Source organism: Pithys albifrons, chromosome 7 (assembly GCF_047495875.1).
Source record: "Pithys albifrons albifrons isolate INPA30051 chromosome 7, PitAlb_v1, whole genome shotgun sequence".
Lineage (NCBI taxonomy): Eukaryota > Metazoa > Chordata > Aves > Passeriformes > Thamnophilidae > Pithys > Pithys albifrons.
In genome coordinates, this window is record NC_092464.1 from 50,015,469 (window position 1) to 50,035,508 (window position 20,040).

A 20,040-nucleotide genomic window follows, 5' to 3' on the forward strand; every position below is an offset into this window, starting at 1 on the left:
ACAGCATGCCTCAGGAACAGGTACGCAGGCCTCATCTTTGACAAAGAGATCAAATCACAGAAAATTCAGTTAAAAAAATCCAAATGGAAGAGTTGAGGGTTGGCATGAATGTCTCATGTCACTGAAGCTGGGACCATATAGGAATTGCCCAGAAGGAGCATGTCTAATCTGTTGTCAATGTTCAGTGGTGACAAAGTTTTATCAAAATACTGTTTCCAAGTTCCCAAACGTTAGCATGTTATTGGATTTTGTGACAGTTATCAGTCACTTAAGTAAGCATCAGTGTTCCTGTGTTTTCAGTGATAAAAGCTCCAAAGGACAAAAAATTTGCTGCTATTAGTGAAAGGTGATATTTTAAAATTTCATGCAAAAGCAACTATTTTCAGTGATTTTAATTTTCCAAGGTGAAAAATTGTTTGTTTTGGTCATTACAAAACATCCAGAAATCTCAGTATATGAGACAATTATCCAAACCCTATGAGTTTTTTTCCAAAGACAGTTGCTGACATTATGCAGGCGGAAGAGTCAGGAAAACAACACAACTCTAAGAAGTGCCTGGCAAAGTTGTTGCACAGGGTATTTTATACAACTTCTGTGTTCTGGAAGTAAGGAATGATGGATAGAAGAAAACATCTCTTTTTTTATATCTAAGCACTACCTCTAGTTAGTCCTGTGATATCCTCAATTAATTACTGCAGGCACAGGAGCTGTGGGCCCACCGCTGAATATCTTCAATACCAAAATTGTATACAGTAATAAAAACACATCATAGTGATGGGAAGAAAAGGAAGATTTTTCACCCCTTCCAACTTCCCATACCCATTCCTCCAGTAAACCTGTCCTTAATATGGAAGTCTCTAAACTATTTATCAGAAAGAACAGTGTGGGGGCACATCAGCACACCATTGCTGTGCATTCACCACATCTGACCTTCACTGGAGGGTTTCACCAGAGACAAAAGTTCTTCAAACCTGGAATTTTGTACTCTGGGGCTATTTTACCAATGGCTGGGCAAGCACCAGAATGTATGTTACTTGGTTCGTTGAACTGGATGTTTTTAACTCTGGGGGAAAATAGAAATTGTAAAATGCCTAAAAAGGCTATACTGGTTTCACTGTCAGTTAATGCAGGTCTGGAGAAGGAAATGATCGGTCAAGTGCAAAGTATGCAAATGGGACAAAGTTGTTCAAGTTGAATATAGAGATTTATGGAGGGATTTAGATGAACAGGCAAAATGATGTCAAATGGAGTTCACTGATAATATATACAGGGGAAACATGCAATCTACCCAAAAATATCTTTACAGGGTTCTGATTGACCTCTGTCAGTCCAGAAAATATATGAGGACATCACTATGGACAGCACAAAGAAAAGCACTGTCAGACTGCAGCTGTAGTAAAAACAGACAAACAAACAAACAAGCAAACAAAGAAGTTGCTGGAGTGTTTATGGAATGGGATAAAGAATATGAAAAAAAATATACACACGTAGGTCGATGTTACAGCCTCCTTTGGAATATTATAAGTATTATTGTTACTGCATCTTAAGAAGGATACTAAAAGCATCTCAAAAAAGGGCTCAAGAATGATAAAAGTAATGGCAAAGCTATCAAGAAAGGACTCAAAATATTTAAAAATAATTTTTTAGATATTTTAAAAATATACTTATTCAATACTTTGGGCATTTGATTGATAAATGGAAGCATGATGGCAAGGATAAAAGATAGCTGATATACAGAAAAAACTCAATCCACACTCAGCTGATTTAACACGGAGAGGGGAAAACAGACTTCACAGTATACCCAGAGGTTAGAGAAGTAGGGGAAATTATTTCCAAAATAAAGGACTCTTCATTGAGCACTCCTTGGGTTATTTATCTTGATGGATCTCCATGTGATCGAATGAGAAGGGACCTCCCCACATTTGTGAGGTCCAAAACTGTTCAGGACTTTACAGGCTGGATCTAAAACCTTGGAATCCTCCCAGCAGCTGACTGCATCCAGTGCAGATCACAGAGTTCTAGTCTAATATTCTCCCATATCCTTTTGGACTGTGTACACCAGAAAGGAGATGAATAGGAGGGAACATGATGAAGGAAGTTCCCGGTTTCAGGAAGAGTGAAGTTTGGTTTATTTATTTGGTGCCTGGAAAGTATCCCAATCTTTCTCCTAAGCAAAAATGGATTAGACACTGGCAGTAGAAGTAAACACAAACAAGTGCTGTGAGTGAAGCCATTATAGTGTTGCAGATTTTCTGACATGCTTCAGCCCTCCTGTCACCACTTAGATTTAAAACTGAACAGGAGCTTTAGCAGACATATAAGGCCTTTATCCTTGCTGTATCCATTTTTCATGTTTTGCACAAGTCAGTGATTTGTTCACTTCTGGTGGCTATTTTATGGTTTTAGTGAACAATTACCATCCCACTCCTAGTAAATACATCCATCACTGCTGGTTGTTGTGTCATTGTTCTTTTTACAGCCAATTCAGGGCCTGGAAACCTGTGGGAGTTTCTCCTCCTCTGACTGAGGCACATCACTGAGTCAGTGTTTATATTGCCTGCTCTCTGGGCTATACCTTTTACATGGGCAAAGAGGAGAATTTGGTCTAAAGAACTAGCCCAGTCTGGGTGACCGTCAAATTTCTGATGACTTGTATGTAGATTTATATATAAGTATTCAAAGTTTTCAAGAGTATAATGGAACACCTTCTGTTGGTTTGTGGCCACCCAGCTCCCTCCAAGCTACTTCTTACTGACTCACAGCAGGGATTGGTGCCTCCTCAGCTGTGCAGGTAGACATGCTCATGTCTTGTCTATTTTAAGTGAATAGGTTGGGTCACCAGCTATGTTAGAGTGTTAAAATCATTGTTCTGCAGAGAGTGATGCTGGTGAAAGGAGACACCAGTCTGCTGGTGGAGGTGCTTGTGTTGCACTCCCTAACCCATTTCAGTCCCTGCAAACTGGGCTAGCCCAAGCAGCAGGTCTTGACAAATATGATTCATTTCAACTGATGCAGAATGGAAATTGCTTAAACAAATAGATCCCTGCCAGCAAATCCAGAGACACAATAAACTGGGTCGTTCTGTGGTTTGAGCAGCCTGAGGCAGAACCTCTTTCACAGGCTTAAGGGGATGTTTTTGTCTTCCACTTTCGGTTGTTCATACCAACCTAATTCGGAGTTCAGGGCTCTTCACACAGACGAGTCACTGGCAGGTCCAAGGACTCAGGAACTTCTCAAGAGAAGCCACTGACAAGTTTTTAGGATAACTCCTTCCAGCAGCCCAGAAGTAAGCTGTTTGCAAGTCAGTCCTGACATGTGTAACTTATAAAGCACTACACATTGTTGCACTTCAGGAAATGAAATGTCGTTAGGCAAGTCTCATTTGTCAGATGAGCTCTAATAGCTATTTATACTAAAAACGACACTCTTATGACTTACTTGCATGTCAGACAAGTGAGTCAGTAAAACCATCAAGTAATCTGCCAGAACATAAATGGAAAAAAGGTGGCAGAGTTCTCTGAAAGGCTCTCACTGCTATCTTTTGAATTCAAATGTCATACTGGAAAACCTCATGTCGAGTCTTCTAGCACTGGGCAGTGTGTCCTATGGGGTCTTATATTCTTTTGTGATATTTTTGAAATTTGGAAAGTGAACTTGACACAATTGGTCTCACGATCAACCCTGTGCATAGAATATTAGAAAGCAGCTGTTTATTTTAGAAATTGTTAAACATCCTCAACAGCTTGTATGAATATATTCATAGCAAATTTACTCATTTCCATTGCTTTTCTAGGACTGAAAACTGCAGCTGTCCTATTCCCTATCCCATTCCTTATTTGCCTACAAAAGAATGAAGCCATGTACCCCTTGTAAAACAGCTTTGAACCTTGGCATTGATTTTCTGTTCTATGACAGAACTACAGGGCTGTCAACCTGTTCCTTTGCATGAAATTGTCCTGGGCTGGTTCCTACCCAGTCCCTGGGGGTTTTGCTTCAGAGGGTACAGAACTCTGGAGTGGCAAGCACAGTCAGCTAGAATAAGCTTCGCTGTGGAAGTCAGAAGACTGGGGTTCTTTTCTTGGCTGACCACAGACCAGATGTTTGCTGCTAGGAAAATTACTTCATCTCTATTTTTCCTTCCTTTTGTTAGCTCTTTGGGTTTTGCACTGACTCCTATTGAATGCTTCTACAGTGTCAAACACAACAGGGCCTTCACTGCAGATGACACCAGTGGGAAATGTAATAATAAGACTCAGCAATGGCATTTCACACGACTACCTACTTCTTTTTCTGCCTACTGTGTGGGACTTGCCCAGCACCTGACAGTAGGGTAATAAAAGCACATTTCTTGGGAAAGAAAAAAAGCAAGATCCAGGGAATGAAAAAAAGGGTCAGTTGCTGCCCCTTGCCAGTCCTCTCATCTTTGTGTGTGAATCCTTGCACTTTTGGGTCCTTCGAAATTCATCCAGGTGTACATGTTAAAACAGGCCCACTTGCTTATTTGCAGAGGAGCAGTCCTGGTGATATGTTAGTTTGGCAAGCTCTCTGTTTCATTTCAAGGCTGTGCTCTGCTGTCTGATCATAATGCATGTGAATTTGCTCCCAGATGTTTTTGAGGCAGGTCAAGTAATTCCCTTCAACAGAAAAATCCAGACATAGCTGACAGGACATGGTCTAATTCAAAATGCTACAGTTGCTTATGAAGCTGTCTGAGGAGGTCTGTACTCCAAAAATGCCTTCATGTCACACACTCTGGTCCCACAGCTCACAGCTGGTGTCATGCTCTGCTAGAAGATGACTTTGTCTTCTCATTGTGTCTTGTCAGCCGTCTTAGAAAGTCTTACACAGGGTAAAACCCAAGTAACTGTGTTTCAGGAACAGGGATTTCTGCATAAAGCTCAGTCAAGAGACTTAAATTTAGGGTATGGACTTGGCCAGTTTACTCCAGGGAATGATATCACTGAGCCATGGGGATATGAGCCACTTTGCAGCAGTTTAGGGAGGTGGGAAGCAGGTCTTTTCTTAGCACAACTGGGAAAACAGCATGGGCAAAGTATGACAGCCATGGATCTCATGGAACAGGCAGACCAATATTAGAAAATGTACTACTGGAGGAAAAGCATCATACAAAAGTATATATTTCTGATGTATTTTGATCTGCTAAATTGTAGCATCACAGTCCTCAGAGCTGTTATGTACTTGGATGTCACTCACACTTCTAAATTGTGTTTTTACTGGGAGGGTTGTTTTTTTTTAACAAACTCTGAGCGATTTAGCAAAACTTCAGCAAACTTTGACACAAAAGGTAGGGGTCTGTTAGTGAAATTAGTTAATGCCAGAAGGTTAGAAATCATTCTTAAGACCAAGGAAAATCACAATATTGAACAGAAAGGTAAGCCTGACTTCAGAAATGGAGGAATAGGAGTGGGGTGCCGAGCAACAATACTGTATGAAGACTGACAGGAACTTCTGCCTTAAATTCGCAGTTCAGCTGGAAAAGGCAGAGTAGGAGAAAGAGCTAGATGTAGTCACAAAACACAGAACTGCAGTGAGCCTGTTGTAAAATACAATAACTCACATAAAATCCATGAGAAAAATAAATACAGTCTCCCTAAAAGTCACCCAGGGGAGAGAGGGCAGTACGGAAGGGTTTGAACGAGGCACCAGTGAGACACCACCTGCAACAGTGCAGGGTAATTCATGGTATCCAAGCTCAGAAGGTCTGAGCTCAGACTAGGATTAGTAAAAAAAAATGTCCTTCTTATGAAAACTGATTAAAGGTGATCAGTTTGTTTAGCCAGGCAAAATGTAGGCAGAAAGACCAAATACTTACTTTTTGCAAATGCACAAGAGTAGTTAATAGTAGGATTTTAACTTGCCAGATAGTTCTAATTTTCAAAAGGAGTTTACCCATTTTGCCCTTTTCTTTTAGAATCTCTGTAATGCTTAGTCCTGTCTGAAAGCCATTTCTCTGAGAATTGAGTTTCTTTATAAATTAATTGCATTCAAAAAATATTACTGTATTTTTTAAACCCTTTGGTAACTCATCAGTAACATCTGTTGTGAAACCCAAGGATTAAACTGGAACCCATAAAATGAAATTGGGTAAAACCAATTTTCTAGTGACACTTGACCTGTCTTTGAGCATCTAACTAGTGCAGGCCAGGAAGCAACACAATTCTCTTTTGCATGCAGTAAGAATGCTCAAATTATATGTACCTAGTGATATTAGAGTAAAATGGCTATATAAAATCTTTCATACTAGGCTACAGTATGAAAGTCTTCATGAATGGGCCATATTTATTTAATGAACAGAAGCCTTACTATTTCAGTAGTCATAGGAACAATTTTAAGCACAAAAGGCTGCATTTTGGTGTATATTTTTAAGAATCTAAAGGATATTGGTTCTGCCTTGGTAAGACCTCTTTTTGACATTTCCAGTGGCAGTATTGCTGTTGGAATGTCTTCATGTCACACTTAGCAGCTGCTTTCTTTGGGTCCCATCCAGACAAAATTAGCCTCTATAGTTCCCAGTCAATGGACTTTCCACAGCCCACCTGTGCTCCCCTTCATGACTTTTCAGGGAAAGTTTCTTCCCTTTGGTAATCGTGAACATGTCATTTATACTTTATTCCTCATCAGAGCCAGCTTTGTAATTTGCAATTTCTCAAACTACAGAAGGGAAAGACTAAGAATAAAACCCTACTGGTTTGGCTTCCAGACTACTGTTTTTTATCTCTCTTACCTAGTTACTGGAACACAAATGGTAAAGCTGATCCATGAAAAAAATCAACACAAGATATAAAAGATTTATCTTAACTAACAAAAGTGATGAAGCTTTTAACTTTCTAATTAGGGGAAGGTTTTTTATAGTATGTTATGAACCAGACCTTCACAGTGTCTCAGCTAACATGTTGATGATGTTCTTCTGAGTTGAATGTATTCATATGCAAGTTCATACTGCTATGAATAAATGTCATAAGACCATTCTGACTCAGTTCAGTGAATTTATCAACTACGACTACAAAACTTACAATCAACTGGCAGATAAAGCAGCAACTACAAAAATCCCAATCCCTCCTACTGGTTTCTATGCTGATGGATCACTCTTTGTCATATAAACTCAGCTGTTACCTCCATATGTTTTAACTTGGGCCTACTGAAAAATTTTCAAGAATTGCCTTGTAATTATCTTAGAAAGTAGAAGTAGCAGTGGATACTGCTACAAACAGAATTTATGTAAAAATACTATGTGTGTATTAAACATACCTTTATTACAAATGCCTACATGCAAGATATGAAAATAGATATTACTACAGTTCAATCATATCCTTATAGCATATCTACTAGTACATATTATATAATGGCATATTATGGCATATTATGAAATAAATAGTATTCATGCCAGTTTTTATGCTATTTTCTTCTTGGAATTAGGAATTAGGAGAAGAGCAAAATATACCAATTACTCATCGGTTACACAATACATTAAAAAAATTAAGCAGCACAAGAGTCAGCAGACGGTTTATGGGAAATCTGGTTCATACCTTATTGTGCTACAGATTAGATTTTCTCCTCATGTGCACACATGATAACTGCAGTATCTGAGTCATGGCACAGGAAAACAATGAGAAGCTTGGCCAACCTCTGAGCTTTTTTTTTTGAGGTAGGTACAAAAGAAGGACTGTTAATTGTTCTTGGTTGGATGGATTGTATTGTACAGCAGGAATTAAGCTGAGCTTCAACTCAGTGCAGAGTCACTGCTCTCCAGTGTCCTCTCTGGAGAGAAGAGGCATCATGAAGCAGGTTATCCTTCTGGGCTGGGTAGCAGAAGGCTGAGAAGATTCTCAATAGTTTATCTAGAAAACAAAGGCCACACCAACAGGCACCTTCTCATTTTCCATCAGAGAGCAGGGACTGTTGTTAATGCCACTGAAACCTCTCCAAATACACTTTTACCTTGCTGGATAGCATGTGGTACTGACATGGTCCATGTGTGTGAGATTGATTTTTATGCTGAGACTGTGAGTTCACGGACACATAAGAGTAGTTTTCAGGGATGCATGGAAGTTTCCAGCAGATGAGTGTCACAAAGGATTATTATGGAAGTTTGAACTCAGTGTGTTTCTTCTGAGCACATCTGCCTTCGTAAGAGAAGGAAAAATAAAATCTAATCTATTTCTTAATTACAAGGTACAAAATCATGCATTACATTGCTCTGAGCAATGAACAAGTCTGCTTAAGTACAATTAATATGTGGAAGTAGCAATAAATAGGATTAAAGTTCCCTACAGGACTGCATTCTTCTGAATGGCTCAGTAGATGGATGTATCTCTTAAAAGAGCATGAAGTTTGTGACATTCTCTCAGCTGTGATGCACGACCCAGGGAAATAATTCAAAACAGTAAAGAAACAAACCAGGCAGCAACACATCACATTTCCACAGCTTCTCAGCAGAAAAAAGTAGAAAAACAGTACAGTTTTTTGTTTTCTATTTCAACATGGCAATGCTGCTGCTGAAGAAATGTTAAAATATGTTGAATTCTGAATTGGTATCCTTTTTTTCTGTCATGAAAAGTGTAATGGAATTAAAAGCATCAAACTCTACCTTTTAGAACTGAGACAAAAGTGTACCTGTGTATTTAAACTGCAATTATAGATTAAAAGCTAGCATTTTAGGATTTAGGGAAACCCTCAAGAACGCAGAGAAAAGAGGTTATTATTGTGCATTTTGAGGTCCCAATGACTGCAAAGAGACTATTTCTACGCCAAGGGATTTGCAGGTCTGATCATTGGACACACTACTGAGAAATGCTGAGTACTCTTGAAGCAGCAATAACAACAGCAGTAATAACACCTTACTGGAGATGTTTGCTCACAGGACTGAGCTTGTAGTAGGGAAACTTCTGACAGAGAAGGAGGAATGAGAGAGATGAAACAGATTGTTTTCCTTCAATTTTTTAGAATCACAGAATCATTAAAATGTGAAAAGATATCTAAAATAATCAGGTCCAGTCATGAACCCATCCCAGTGTCTGATGTACAAGACAATGTTTCTTTAATTTCAGGAGAATTGCATTGGAAAGCTTGCAGTTTTAGTCAGATCAATTTTAATATGACAAAAATCCAAATTAAAGTCCTAAGTAGCAGATTAATCAGTCTAGTCTGCCATAGGAAAAAAAAAGAAATAAATAGGAAGAACAATTTTTCCTTCATGTAGGAGAAAAATTTAGTGAGAAATTCTTGTAAAAATCTTGACGTAATTTAGAGCCTTTCTTTACGTATAACATTGAAACTGTATTCAAGGTACACCTTTGCAAGTTTGGTCACATTGGATAGCTGAGAAATGTTCTTAAAATTAATTAGCTAAGCAATATATTCCATCAAATACAAACTTGTAAGTTGTACAATATTTGAAAAAAAAGGCGAGAAAATCTTGCTCTTCAAACACACAGCCTTACACATGAGCCAGACATCCTGTTTTGGATCAGACCAGGGATGTGACAAACAACTGTTTAGTCTGCCAAAGAACCGATTAAAAAATTACAGTGCTTTGGGCAGAGGCAAAATATGTAAACATAGAAAAGGCAATTAGAAATCAGAAATTTCAAGGTAAGATTTTCAAAAGTGTCTTCCAAGTGTCAGGCCTTGACAGAACATAGAAATGGATGTGGCCTGATTTTCACAGACCAGACTTTTATGATGGCAGCAGTCTTCAAAATTGGTTTGGTTTGCTGGGGTTTTTTTTTGTTTGTTGGGTTGGAGGTTTCTGTGAGAGAGAGACAGCCTGAAGCCTAAAGTGCACAATTGCAGACAAAAAGCATGTTTTTTTACAGACATATCACATCTAGTCAGTGTTTCAAGGTATGAGTGATCCAGGGACCTACGCAAGTAATTGGAAGGATTAAGATTGATAAGTCACTTTTTGAAGGGACACACAACTGTCTCGTTCACTCAGACCTTGCAAGACCCAGTGGAACAATGTGAATGCATTTAGAAATTTTCTAATTGATGGCCTGATTCTCCCAGTCATCTGAACTCATTTTGGCAGATCAAATCACTTTTGTCTAAGTGCTTAGCTACTGACTTAGAGGTCTCAGACTCTAAAGGCATCAAATTCTGAGAAAACTTGATTTAAAACTTGTATGGAGAATATTTCCTTCAAGTGATCCCCCAAATAGTCAAGTGGAGTTTTCCTTACAACAGAAACATATTTCATTTCAAATTCTAAAGGGACTTGCATCAGGGGATGACATCGTGTTGTTGGCCAGAGCAGAAGTGTGGTAGTAACCACCCTGGTGCATATGCACGACCACCCATATGGCTTGTTTCATGTTGCTTTTGTTTGTTTATATGAAAATAACATTAAAGTTGCATATTTAACTACTCGAAAGCTAACATGTACCACAATGAATTTAGTCTGTACAGCCATAATTCAAACTATTTCTGTAAGTCAATTATTATCTCCATTTAAGTGCATCATGAAATACTGGGCTACCACTGGATCTTTTTGACCCTCAGTAATGAGCATTATTTATATTATTTTATTTTATTTTATTTTATTTCTTTTATTTTATTTTATTGATTTTATTTTATTTTATTTTATTTTATTTTATTTTATTTTATTGCTCAAATTCAGTGCAGGACTGATGGCACCATTAGTTCAATAACTGCACAATACAACATGATACATTTCCTCCACTGAAGGATTCCTCTGTGGACAGCATTTTTGCCTGGCTCTCACTAGAATAGCTGGCCCTGCAACACTTCTACAAGCCTGCTGTGCACAAAAATATAAGCCCCACATCATTAATATCCAGCTGCAAAAATTTGCACTGTATTCACTTTCCCAGCATTTTAACCTTCAGTGTAGCTGCAAAACCAGGGTTTTCTATAACAAACTCTCTTCTATTTGTTAGTTTTAAGCAGCTGAGAGAAGATATATTTAGTAAACTTCATGTTCAGCGTGTACAGGGTTGTAAAACCAAATACAGGCTTAATACCTTTCTTCAAGCCTATGAGGGGCAATAGGATGGATTAGGTACTGCTGAGTGCCAAATCAGAAGAAATGGAGCTTACACAAATGTGTGAAATTACTATTAAAAAACCCCCAGTTTTTCTTCCAAGAACCCAAGATGAATTTTCTGAGCTTGCCTGTGTTAAATTTTGAGCAGCTAAATATGCAGCCTTAATAGTTCTTTAATGTAAAATGCTAGTGATTTATAATCTTTCAGATCAAACTTTGAATTTTCTATTAATTCTATCCAGGTGCCATTGGTGGGAATATGTATTGCTGAAATGTGAGAGCAGAATATGGCCTTAAATGCTCTGGGTCTAGGCCTGATATTTACAACTATTACAGAATATAATATAATAATATTTATTGCTTCCTATGCCTCAAACTGACCTACAGCAAACATTTTTTTTATTACTTCTATTTCTCCCTTCACTTTTCTTTCATAGATCTTCCTCCATTAATCCCTTATGTGCCAACTACGGAACAGTTAGGCTGAGGCTAAAACCTGACTACTCTGACAAAAAATCTCCAGATTTCAGCTGCATGTACAACTCCAGAAGATTTCTGATTATTTTTTTCTTCTTCTTTGTTTTAGGACAATTACATGCAGAAAGACGGGCAGCAAACAGCAGAGCGTGAAAGCCATTGATGTTAAAATTGAAACCGATCCCTTTGTGAATGACCAATATGATGCTTTTTGTGTAAAGGATGAAGGTCAGCACTGATACACTTTTAAAATAATGCACACTCACTGCTATCTTGCAACATTAAAAGTTTTGCCTTCAATTTTTCTACTGCTGAGAGGCAGAGAGGGAATTTTAAGGAGTATATCTTTATAGTAATCCCTCACTAAGTGAGCCAACAGCTGTAAAGACATTGGTTGCAGTGAATAAATTGCATTATCTTTTGCCTTTGCTGCAGTTTAGTGAGTTCAAAGAGCACCACTGATGCAGCAGAACCCATTTTGGTGTTCTTTGTGGGAAAGAATATACCTGGCACCAATATGATGGAGATGCCTGAAGCATCTCCCTTACTCAGCACTGTAGCTGAATGTAATTTAGCAAGTTGGCTTCCAGCCCCCAAACACCACACTGTTGCATATCTATCAGAATACAACATTTGTATGCAAATAACTCCATTGCCTTCATTTTAGTTTTGTTTTGGGTTTTTTTTTTGCTTTGTTAACAAGTTTAGACCAGTCTACAGGGACTCTGATGTATCATGGATGATTCTGAAAACCAAATTATTTCCAATGTAAGTCAATGCTTTAAGTTTTTGAGATTCAAGTGCCAGAACCCACCAGCAAAGATGAATTCTGAAGACAAAAAATAAATTGTTACTGATGGGCAGGATTGTGTGAAGTTTGGGAACCCCTGAAACAGGTTGTTGATGTCCACAGGGAGTTTTGCATCCCATTTCCAAGAAAAGCAAGGGCAAGCAGATGGCATTTCCTGAGAAACAGTAGGTTCACAACATGGGGGGCCATTCTCTAAACATTCATTGGCAGCAGTGGTGGTGAAGATGTGACTGAAGAGGAATGTAGCAGAGGTGATGCATTTTTGATATATCAAATAATTCTTTTTAGAAAGAATGATTTTAGCAGAGTTTGACCGTCCTCTCAAGCACCCCTTGTGATATCAACTCCAGGCTCCGTGCTGCTGTGGGCAATGCCAGCTCTGTCACCCAGTTGCTCATGCTGTCACACAAGCACCTTTGTGCCTTCTTCCATGCTGCTCCTCACATATAGGAGCAGATCCCTGTAAACATCTGCAGAACTCTCTCATTGTCTTCCTTCAAATCTCTCTTTTGTCATCATTCCCCCCTCGAGAAAAACCTTGCAGTGGATGGGACAGCTGTGGGATGCTGAAATCATTGCTGTGGCCGCTATTGTTCCATTGTGCCCTTGTGCTCCCCTGTCTGTTCCCACCTGCTGCATCTCAGCTGGATCTCGGAGCAGGAGCTGTGTTTACCTTTTGCATTTGGTTCCTGTTCACAGAAAAGGGTCAGTAAAAGTGAAGATAAGAACATAAAAGATAAGGTTATGTTGGAAAGGAGTACCACACAGGACTCAGCAACTGCATAGTTAAAACTCAAGGAAAATTTAGGTCATTAGTGAAGAACAACCAATTTTAGAACGACTTGTTTTGTACAAGGTCGGGAATTTTCTCATGATAGAATGGGATGACCAGTGCACTCACCAAATAGTTCTTACACACAGAAATATTTGTGGATGGCTGTAAGGTTTCCTCTTCTTTGAATATTTAAAAAGTCTGGGATGAAGAGCTGATGTTTGATTAAAAAGGCTTAAGCAAAATTGTGTGGCAGAGCCTATTTTGTAACTGGTGTGAAAAGAGCAGAGTCTGGAAAGGAAATAGCTTTAACATGCAAGTGTAACACACAAGCCAGCACAGAGCTGTTGACTGATGAAGGAATATCCTACACCTCAGGGGTGCCACTTGCAGTTTTAGCAAATATCCAGTATGAAACAGCAACAGCAAACCCTGCACCAGAACCTCACAGATCTGTTCTGATGTTTTGTACTTGTGGCTAATAACTACACATCGAAGTCTGGTCTAGTGAGTTGTTTCTTACTTGAAACTTCATGAATACTTTTTTCTTCTGGAAAAGCGGGCATCACTTTTAATTGCTACAATGCAATTATAATAGAGCAATACATTAGTATTAAGTACAAAAGGCAAGTTGTTTTACCCTGTTGAAATTGATAAATCTCATACTGACATCTATGTCCCCAAATTAATTTCTTCCAGCCCTTTCATTTCTTCTGTATCTATCTAACCAATAATCTGCAGCCCCATATGAAATTCATCTGGTTCTTTCACCAGTTTGTCTCACCCTCACATCTCCCCACCTTCATGGCACTCTCAGCTCCTTGCTGGGTGTGGGAATGGCTGGTAGGGCAGGGGACTGCTGTGCTGAGGCTGCCTTGGAGATGTGAACGTGCTGCTTTGTCCATCTGAATGCAATGTCAATCAGTGGGCCAGCTCTTTGTGGGGGAGCAGTAAAAGCAAAGACCTACCTGTGTCCATCCTGATGGAAAACACGACTGGCTTTGGCTCCTTCCTCTTTTAAATTCATCTCACCAAAATGAGCAGACACTCAGCAGCTTTCCTTCTTTATCAGACTTGACTGAGAGTAGTCAAAAGCTCAGAACGCACTGGGAGGTTGAGAATGAGTAGAGGGAACAGTCACACCAGTCTTCTCTTCTTCAGAAACTGAGTTGATGATAGTAGCTCCTCACAATTCTTATTGGCAGTTCTTAGGATGGTGCAAAGGGCATCTCAAACCACCATGAAACTTCTAGTACAAACCATCATAAAAATGCCCTTCTTAGGCCTTGACTTATAATTAAGCTTTACTTAATTAACATTTAGCATGCAAATGAGCTCAGTCAAATTCCTGAAGCCCACAACCCACCATGCCCCAACAGCCAGGGCAGTGGGCAGATGACAGGAAGAGCTCTGGGTGCACTTGGAACATTAGACTATTACAAATGAAAATCCTGAAGGGAGAGAGACTTCCTATGTTTCTGAAGTGGATTTTGTTCTGTACACACAGCAATCTTTAAGACTAAGAGTTATGTTTTACAGGGAATTGGTACTAAGAGTTCTGTTTGACAAGGAGAGATGTAGCTGTAATGTTTTATGAATGCTGTGAGTGTGGCTGCAGTTTTCACAGTACAGAGAAATGTGTCTTCTTGCTTCCTCGTAAACAGATGTTTTATGCAGCCATTACAGTCAGCAAGACAACTCTGTACCAGCTCAGGATCTGCTGAGATCACAAAGTTTCTCTCTTGGGCCCTGAGTGCCAAAAAATACCCCAAAATATATTAGATTCTGCCTATTCTGAAAATGCAGTATCACACATTAGTCAGATCTGGAGCACAGAGTGCCTATTTATTTTCTATCAAAGGTCATAAGAAAATGCCTCAAAGTATAAAGTAGATATAGCAAGAACACCAGAAAGCTGGAATTTATCCTGCCTGTATTGTAACCTTTTTTTTTAATACCACGTACCATTCAACTTCATATGTATATCATCCTCTTGGTTCTCTCTCCTTTTTTTTATCTTTTTAATGAAACAAAGGAAATACCTCTTTGTTAATATCTCCCAGGTTTTACTGGTTCTTTCTTTCAGTGATCCATTGATATTTATAGGCAACAAGTAAGACCTCTGTTCCACAAGGCTTTGATTTGCTGCCACCACAGGAAAACTAAACAGGCAGCAACTTGTAGTAGTGCACAGCATAAATGCAAATGAAAATTTTTAAAACTTAACTCCTGTCTCCAGATACCCATCCAAGTTTGATGGCTTACAAACATATTTCAGTTTGCCTTTTTCAGCAGAAAGAAAAAAAGAAATTAGTGTGTTCTTTACAGAAAACATATAAAATGTACTTTACAAGAGCAATCACACTGCAGTTTGCTTTGTGTAATGTTTGAACTATTTCTTAGTGTTTGTCAAACTTTTTTAGTGCTAAAGTTTTCTTTCTCCAAGCATATAGCTGGCAGTGAGTTCCCACCTACCTGGTGATGTCATTTAAACCACTAAAGTCTTACAAGTCCTATCTCATGGAAGAGGTATTGGCATCCTAACATTAGTAGCTTACAAGCAACACTTTGGCCATGATTGAAATTTTGTTGTTTTTACTCTGTTTGTACTCAGTATCTTTAAACAAACAGAAAAATTCCATATACTTTAAGGTCTCTGCAATCAACAAGAAAAACAAACATCTTCACTCACCTCTTTCAAAGGCCTGACCATTAAGAGTTGTGTTTTCTAATTTTTTAATGATGAGATGACATCCTATAAATTCCACTGGTCTCTCTGGAAAAACTCTGCTGAATGGGACAGTTGTAACAGGCAATACTTCATGTCAAGGTGGATGTTTCATGTCAGCTTTCAGAGCACGGTACACAGTTAAAGTAGCAAATGTAGATAATCAGATTCCAGTAAATTCCCAATTCTGCCAGGTGATATGGAAGCTGAAGACTGAATCTTTTTCATGTTGATTTTTATTGCATTGATCTTAGGCTGTCCTTTCTGTAGACAGTATTTTATCAAAATAACTCAAAAAATTAAAATCTTTACGAACTAAAGGGATGTCTGTAGTTCAAATAAAGAGAAGGCACCTCTGGATGAATCCAGATTGGGGTAGAGAGGTGCTGTGTTCTTAAAGTGACGTGTGTCAACTCTTTGCCAGACATAGCCTGTCACAAACTCCTTTCAACACATTGTTTGGAGGTAAAGTTACTATTCTGATTAGCCATTTTTCCTAAAAACCAATTATGACTGAATGCACCATTCAGTTAACAGCCACTCCAGTCCCATGTAAAAAATAGTTAATGAGACTCTAAGAGGTCTGTAACCAGATTCATTACTAGGTCTAACATAATCTTGCAGTTTCAAAGATGGATCCTTCAGGGAATTTTGTCTGTCCCTACAAACACAAAGGTTTTGGGAGTGAAGGGCCAGGACTGAAAACAAAGGGATGTTTGATGACTCTAAATTGGCAGCTGGATAGCTGGGGAAGGCGAGGGGGGAGGGAGAGAGGTTTCTGCTGGTGTGCTGGACTCACTTTGTTTTGGGCCAATGTGATTACCAGATCATGGCACTCAGTGCCACATCCAGTCTCATCTTAGAAACCTCCAAGGATGGTGACTCCACCACCTCTCTGGGCAGGCCATTCCAATGCCTGACCACTCTCTCTGTAAAGAATTTCTTTCTGATATCCAAGCCCTCTTGTTCTACTGCTGAGTACCTGGGAGAAGAGACCAATCCCCACCTGGCTACGACATCCTTTCAGGGAGCCGTAGAGAGTTATGAGGTCCTCTCTGAGCCTCCTCTTCTCCAGGCTAAACAACTCCAGGTCCCTCAGCCTCTCCCCACAGCACTTGTGCTCCAGTCCCTTCTCCAGCCTCGTTGCTCTTCTCTGGCCCCGCTCCAGCCCCTCAATCTCTTTCTTGAACCGAGGGGCCCAGAACTGAACACAACACTCAAGGTGTGGCCTCTCCAATGCTGAGTACAGGGGAAGGATCACTGCCCTGGGACTGCTGGCCACACTATTCCTGATACAGTGCAGTGCATTGACAACATCATCATATGGGAGGACGCAGCAGAAGAGGTTTTTGAGAAAGGAAAGAAAATCATCCAGATTCTCCTGGGAGCTATTTTCACCATCAAACAGAGTAAGGTTAAGGGACCTGCCCAAGGGATCCAGTTCCTGGGAGTGAAGTGACAGGACGGACACCATCAGATTCCGACAGAAGTCATCAATAAGATCACAGCAATGTCTCCACCCACCAGCAAAAAGGAAACACAAGCCTTCCTGGGTGCCATAGGGTTCTGGAGGATGCATATCCCAGCATACAGTCAGATCGTAAGCCCTCTCTACCTGGTAACCCGTAAGAAGAATGATTTCCACTGGGGCCCTGAGCAGCAACAAGCCTTTGACCAGATCAAGCATGAGATTGCTCAGGCTGTAGCCCTTGGACCAGTCAGGACAGGACCAGACATACAGAACATGCTCTACTCCACTGCTGGGAATAATGGCCTGTCCTGGAGCCTTTGGCAGAAGGTGCTTGGTGAGACTTGAGGCCGACCACTTGGATTCTGGAGCTGAGGCTACAGAGATCTGAAGCCAGATACACCCCAACAGAGAAAGAGATCCTAACTGCTTATGAAGGAGTTCAAGTTGCCTCAGAGGTGGTTGACACAGAAGCACAGCTCTTCCTGGCACCCCAACTACCCTGACTAAGGTAGATTTCACAGGACAGGCTGCCTCCACACATCATGCCACTCATGCTACCTGGTGCAAGTGGAGTGCTCTGATCACGCAACACTCCCATATTGGAAAATCAAATCGTCCAGAGATCCTGGAAATCATCACAAACTGGCCCAAAGGCGAGAACGTTGGTCTAGCAGATAAAGAGGAAGAAGAGCAGGTGACACGTGTGGAAGAAGCTCCACCATACAATCAATTGCCAAAAGAGGAAATACGCTACGCCCTTTCCACTGATGGCTCCTGTCGCATTGTAGGGACTAACTGCAAATGGAAAGCAGCTATATGGGGTCCCACCCAACAAGCTGCAGAAGCCGCTGAAGGAGAAAGTGAGTCGAGTCAATTTGCCAGCAACCCCTGTGGTCACCTTAACAAAGAGCACAACTGTTCCTCTACACAACAAGTTGTTGCCAACACACCCTCTGTCACGCTTTGTGGCCCAGATCTGCCTCCTCTCTTCCAGCAAGAAAATGGCCTGAATGCCAGCACTGAGCACAGAATGTTGTTATAAATAAGCCCATGCTCTTCCAGCTCCTGGTGCAAAGGCTGCAGACAAAAACTTGAAGTCTGTCCCCACAAGTGGCTCAGTTTGATGAGTTGCTCTGTCAGTGTCACTTTCGTGCATGTACCAGAAAGAACATGTTTGGCAAAAGGCTGAACAGGAATTGTCATAGCAACTGAGACTGCAGCAGAATGAGGAGCCAAAAGATGCTGTCACCTGGAAAGTTCTGGTATATCTTACACAGGAGAAGACAGCCGCAAAATGGATGTAGGAACCTGAGTTTGTCTTTGCAGAGTATCAGCTTTTGCTTAGACTTGTCCATGCTGTCACTCAATGTGCTCTGCAGCAAAGGTATGACCTTAAAAAGTCATGATGGAGTCAAAAGTTCTCCATACAGTTAGTCCATGAACATCTTTAAAACTGCTGCTTTTCTTTCCATTCACACATCAGTCAGATCTCTCTTTCAGGCTCTATTAATTCTGTTTACCATGTCTGTTGTCAAAGTTTACTGTAAAGACCTCTTCAGCTTTCTTCTTTCCTGGAAGGTTATAATGTGCTTTTTGAATGTGTTTGCCATAGTTAACTAAAGTGTTACTTTTCTGCTTCCTCTGGCCACAGGATCAAGAAGCAAGGCTTTGTAGATAAGATACCCTCTGATGTATAATTGTCCCATACAATCTTGGGATCAATACTTCCCTCAGAGTAGGCACACAGCTCCCATTTGTACCAATAGAGGTAGTTACATAAATAAAGTTCATAAAATGCAGGGCTCTGTGCTCTTCCTATGAGGCAGTAAAATAATTTTTAATTTCTTTCATCTGCATCAATCTCTATTCATCCAACCAGTTCACAGGAAAGGCACTAGCTGCTAACTGCTCCTCACTTCCTCAGATGCCAAACCTCCATAAGACTGGACATAAACTGAGCTTTGTGTAGCCTCAAGAGCTTGTTTCTTTCTGTCAGTGTGTGTGTGCATGACTCCCACTAACTTCTGAAGGTGTTAGACAGCATATATATATGTATATAAATATATTAATGTGTGTGTGTACAGTAGAGAGAACAGACTTCAAAGCTTTGACTTTAGTAGCATGTCCCTTACATTAGCAGCAGCTGTTTTTCAGCATACCCAGCTGAGAAGTGGTTAGTCAGGTCTATCAGAGGATTTCTAAAAGCCTGATCCAAAGGAACTTTCACAGAGCATGGGTGTTTATAGTAGGATTTTCATTTCACTACAAGGTAAGCAGCTGGCAACATAAATACATCATATTTCTAAATAAGCATATATTTACCTATGCCTGGGTCAGAAGTGGGTAGATGATGGGAAAAGCTGCAGCCGGGACTCACAAGGATTTTGCAGAATGTCCCCAGGGTGAAAGCAGGAAAGCCTTGACTTATGCAGAAAGGAGATTGAAAAATGGTCTTCTGTCAAAACTATTGCCCATTGAAAACACCAGACATGAGCTCGTGTCAGTGGAACTGCTGCTTGCAAGATCTTGTGCTGATGATGCCCTAAAAGTAGACTCCAGCAAAATAGCAAGGGTGCTGTCTGAAGGTGTTTCTCCTTCTGCATGTTTAGGAGGTCACTTCTTCAGCTGCCAAACAAAAGCCTTTTCAAGGAACACAATCTTTGCTTAGCCAAATAAGCAATTAGAGTTTTGTACCAAGGCAAACTATTTCAACAGGAGAGATCAATGCTAGAACATAGATGTGGTCCTGCCTTTT

The 20,040-nt window shown here is 40.1% G+C and overlaps 1 protein-coding gene across 1 annotated transcript in view; it reads left to right on the forward strand.

Annotated features, from left to right (window-relative positions):
* SUSD5 (sushi domain containing 5) overlaps positions 1–20,040 on the forward strand; it is a 40,712-nt gene that overhangs the window by 9,308 nt on the left and 11,364 nt on the right. Inside the window, exon 3 of the mRNA XM_071560648.1 lies at positions 11,613–11,731. Within this exon, the coding sequence (XP_071416749.1) occupies positions 11,613–11,731 (119 nt within the window). The remainder of the gene's footprint in view (positions 1–11,612; positions 11,732–20,040) is intronic.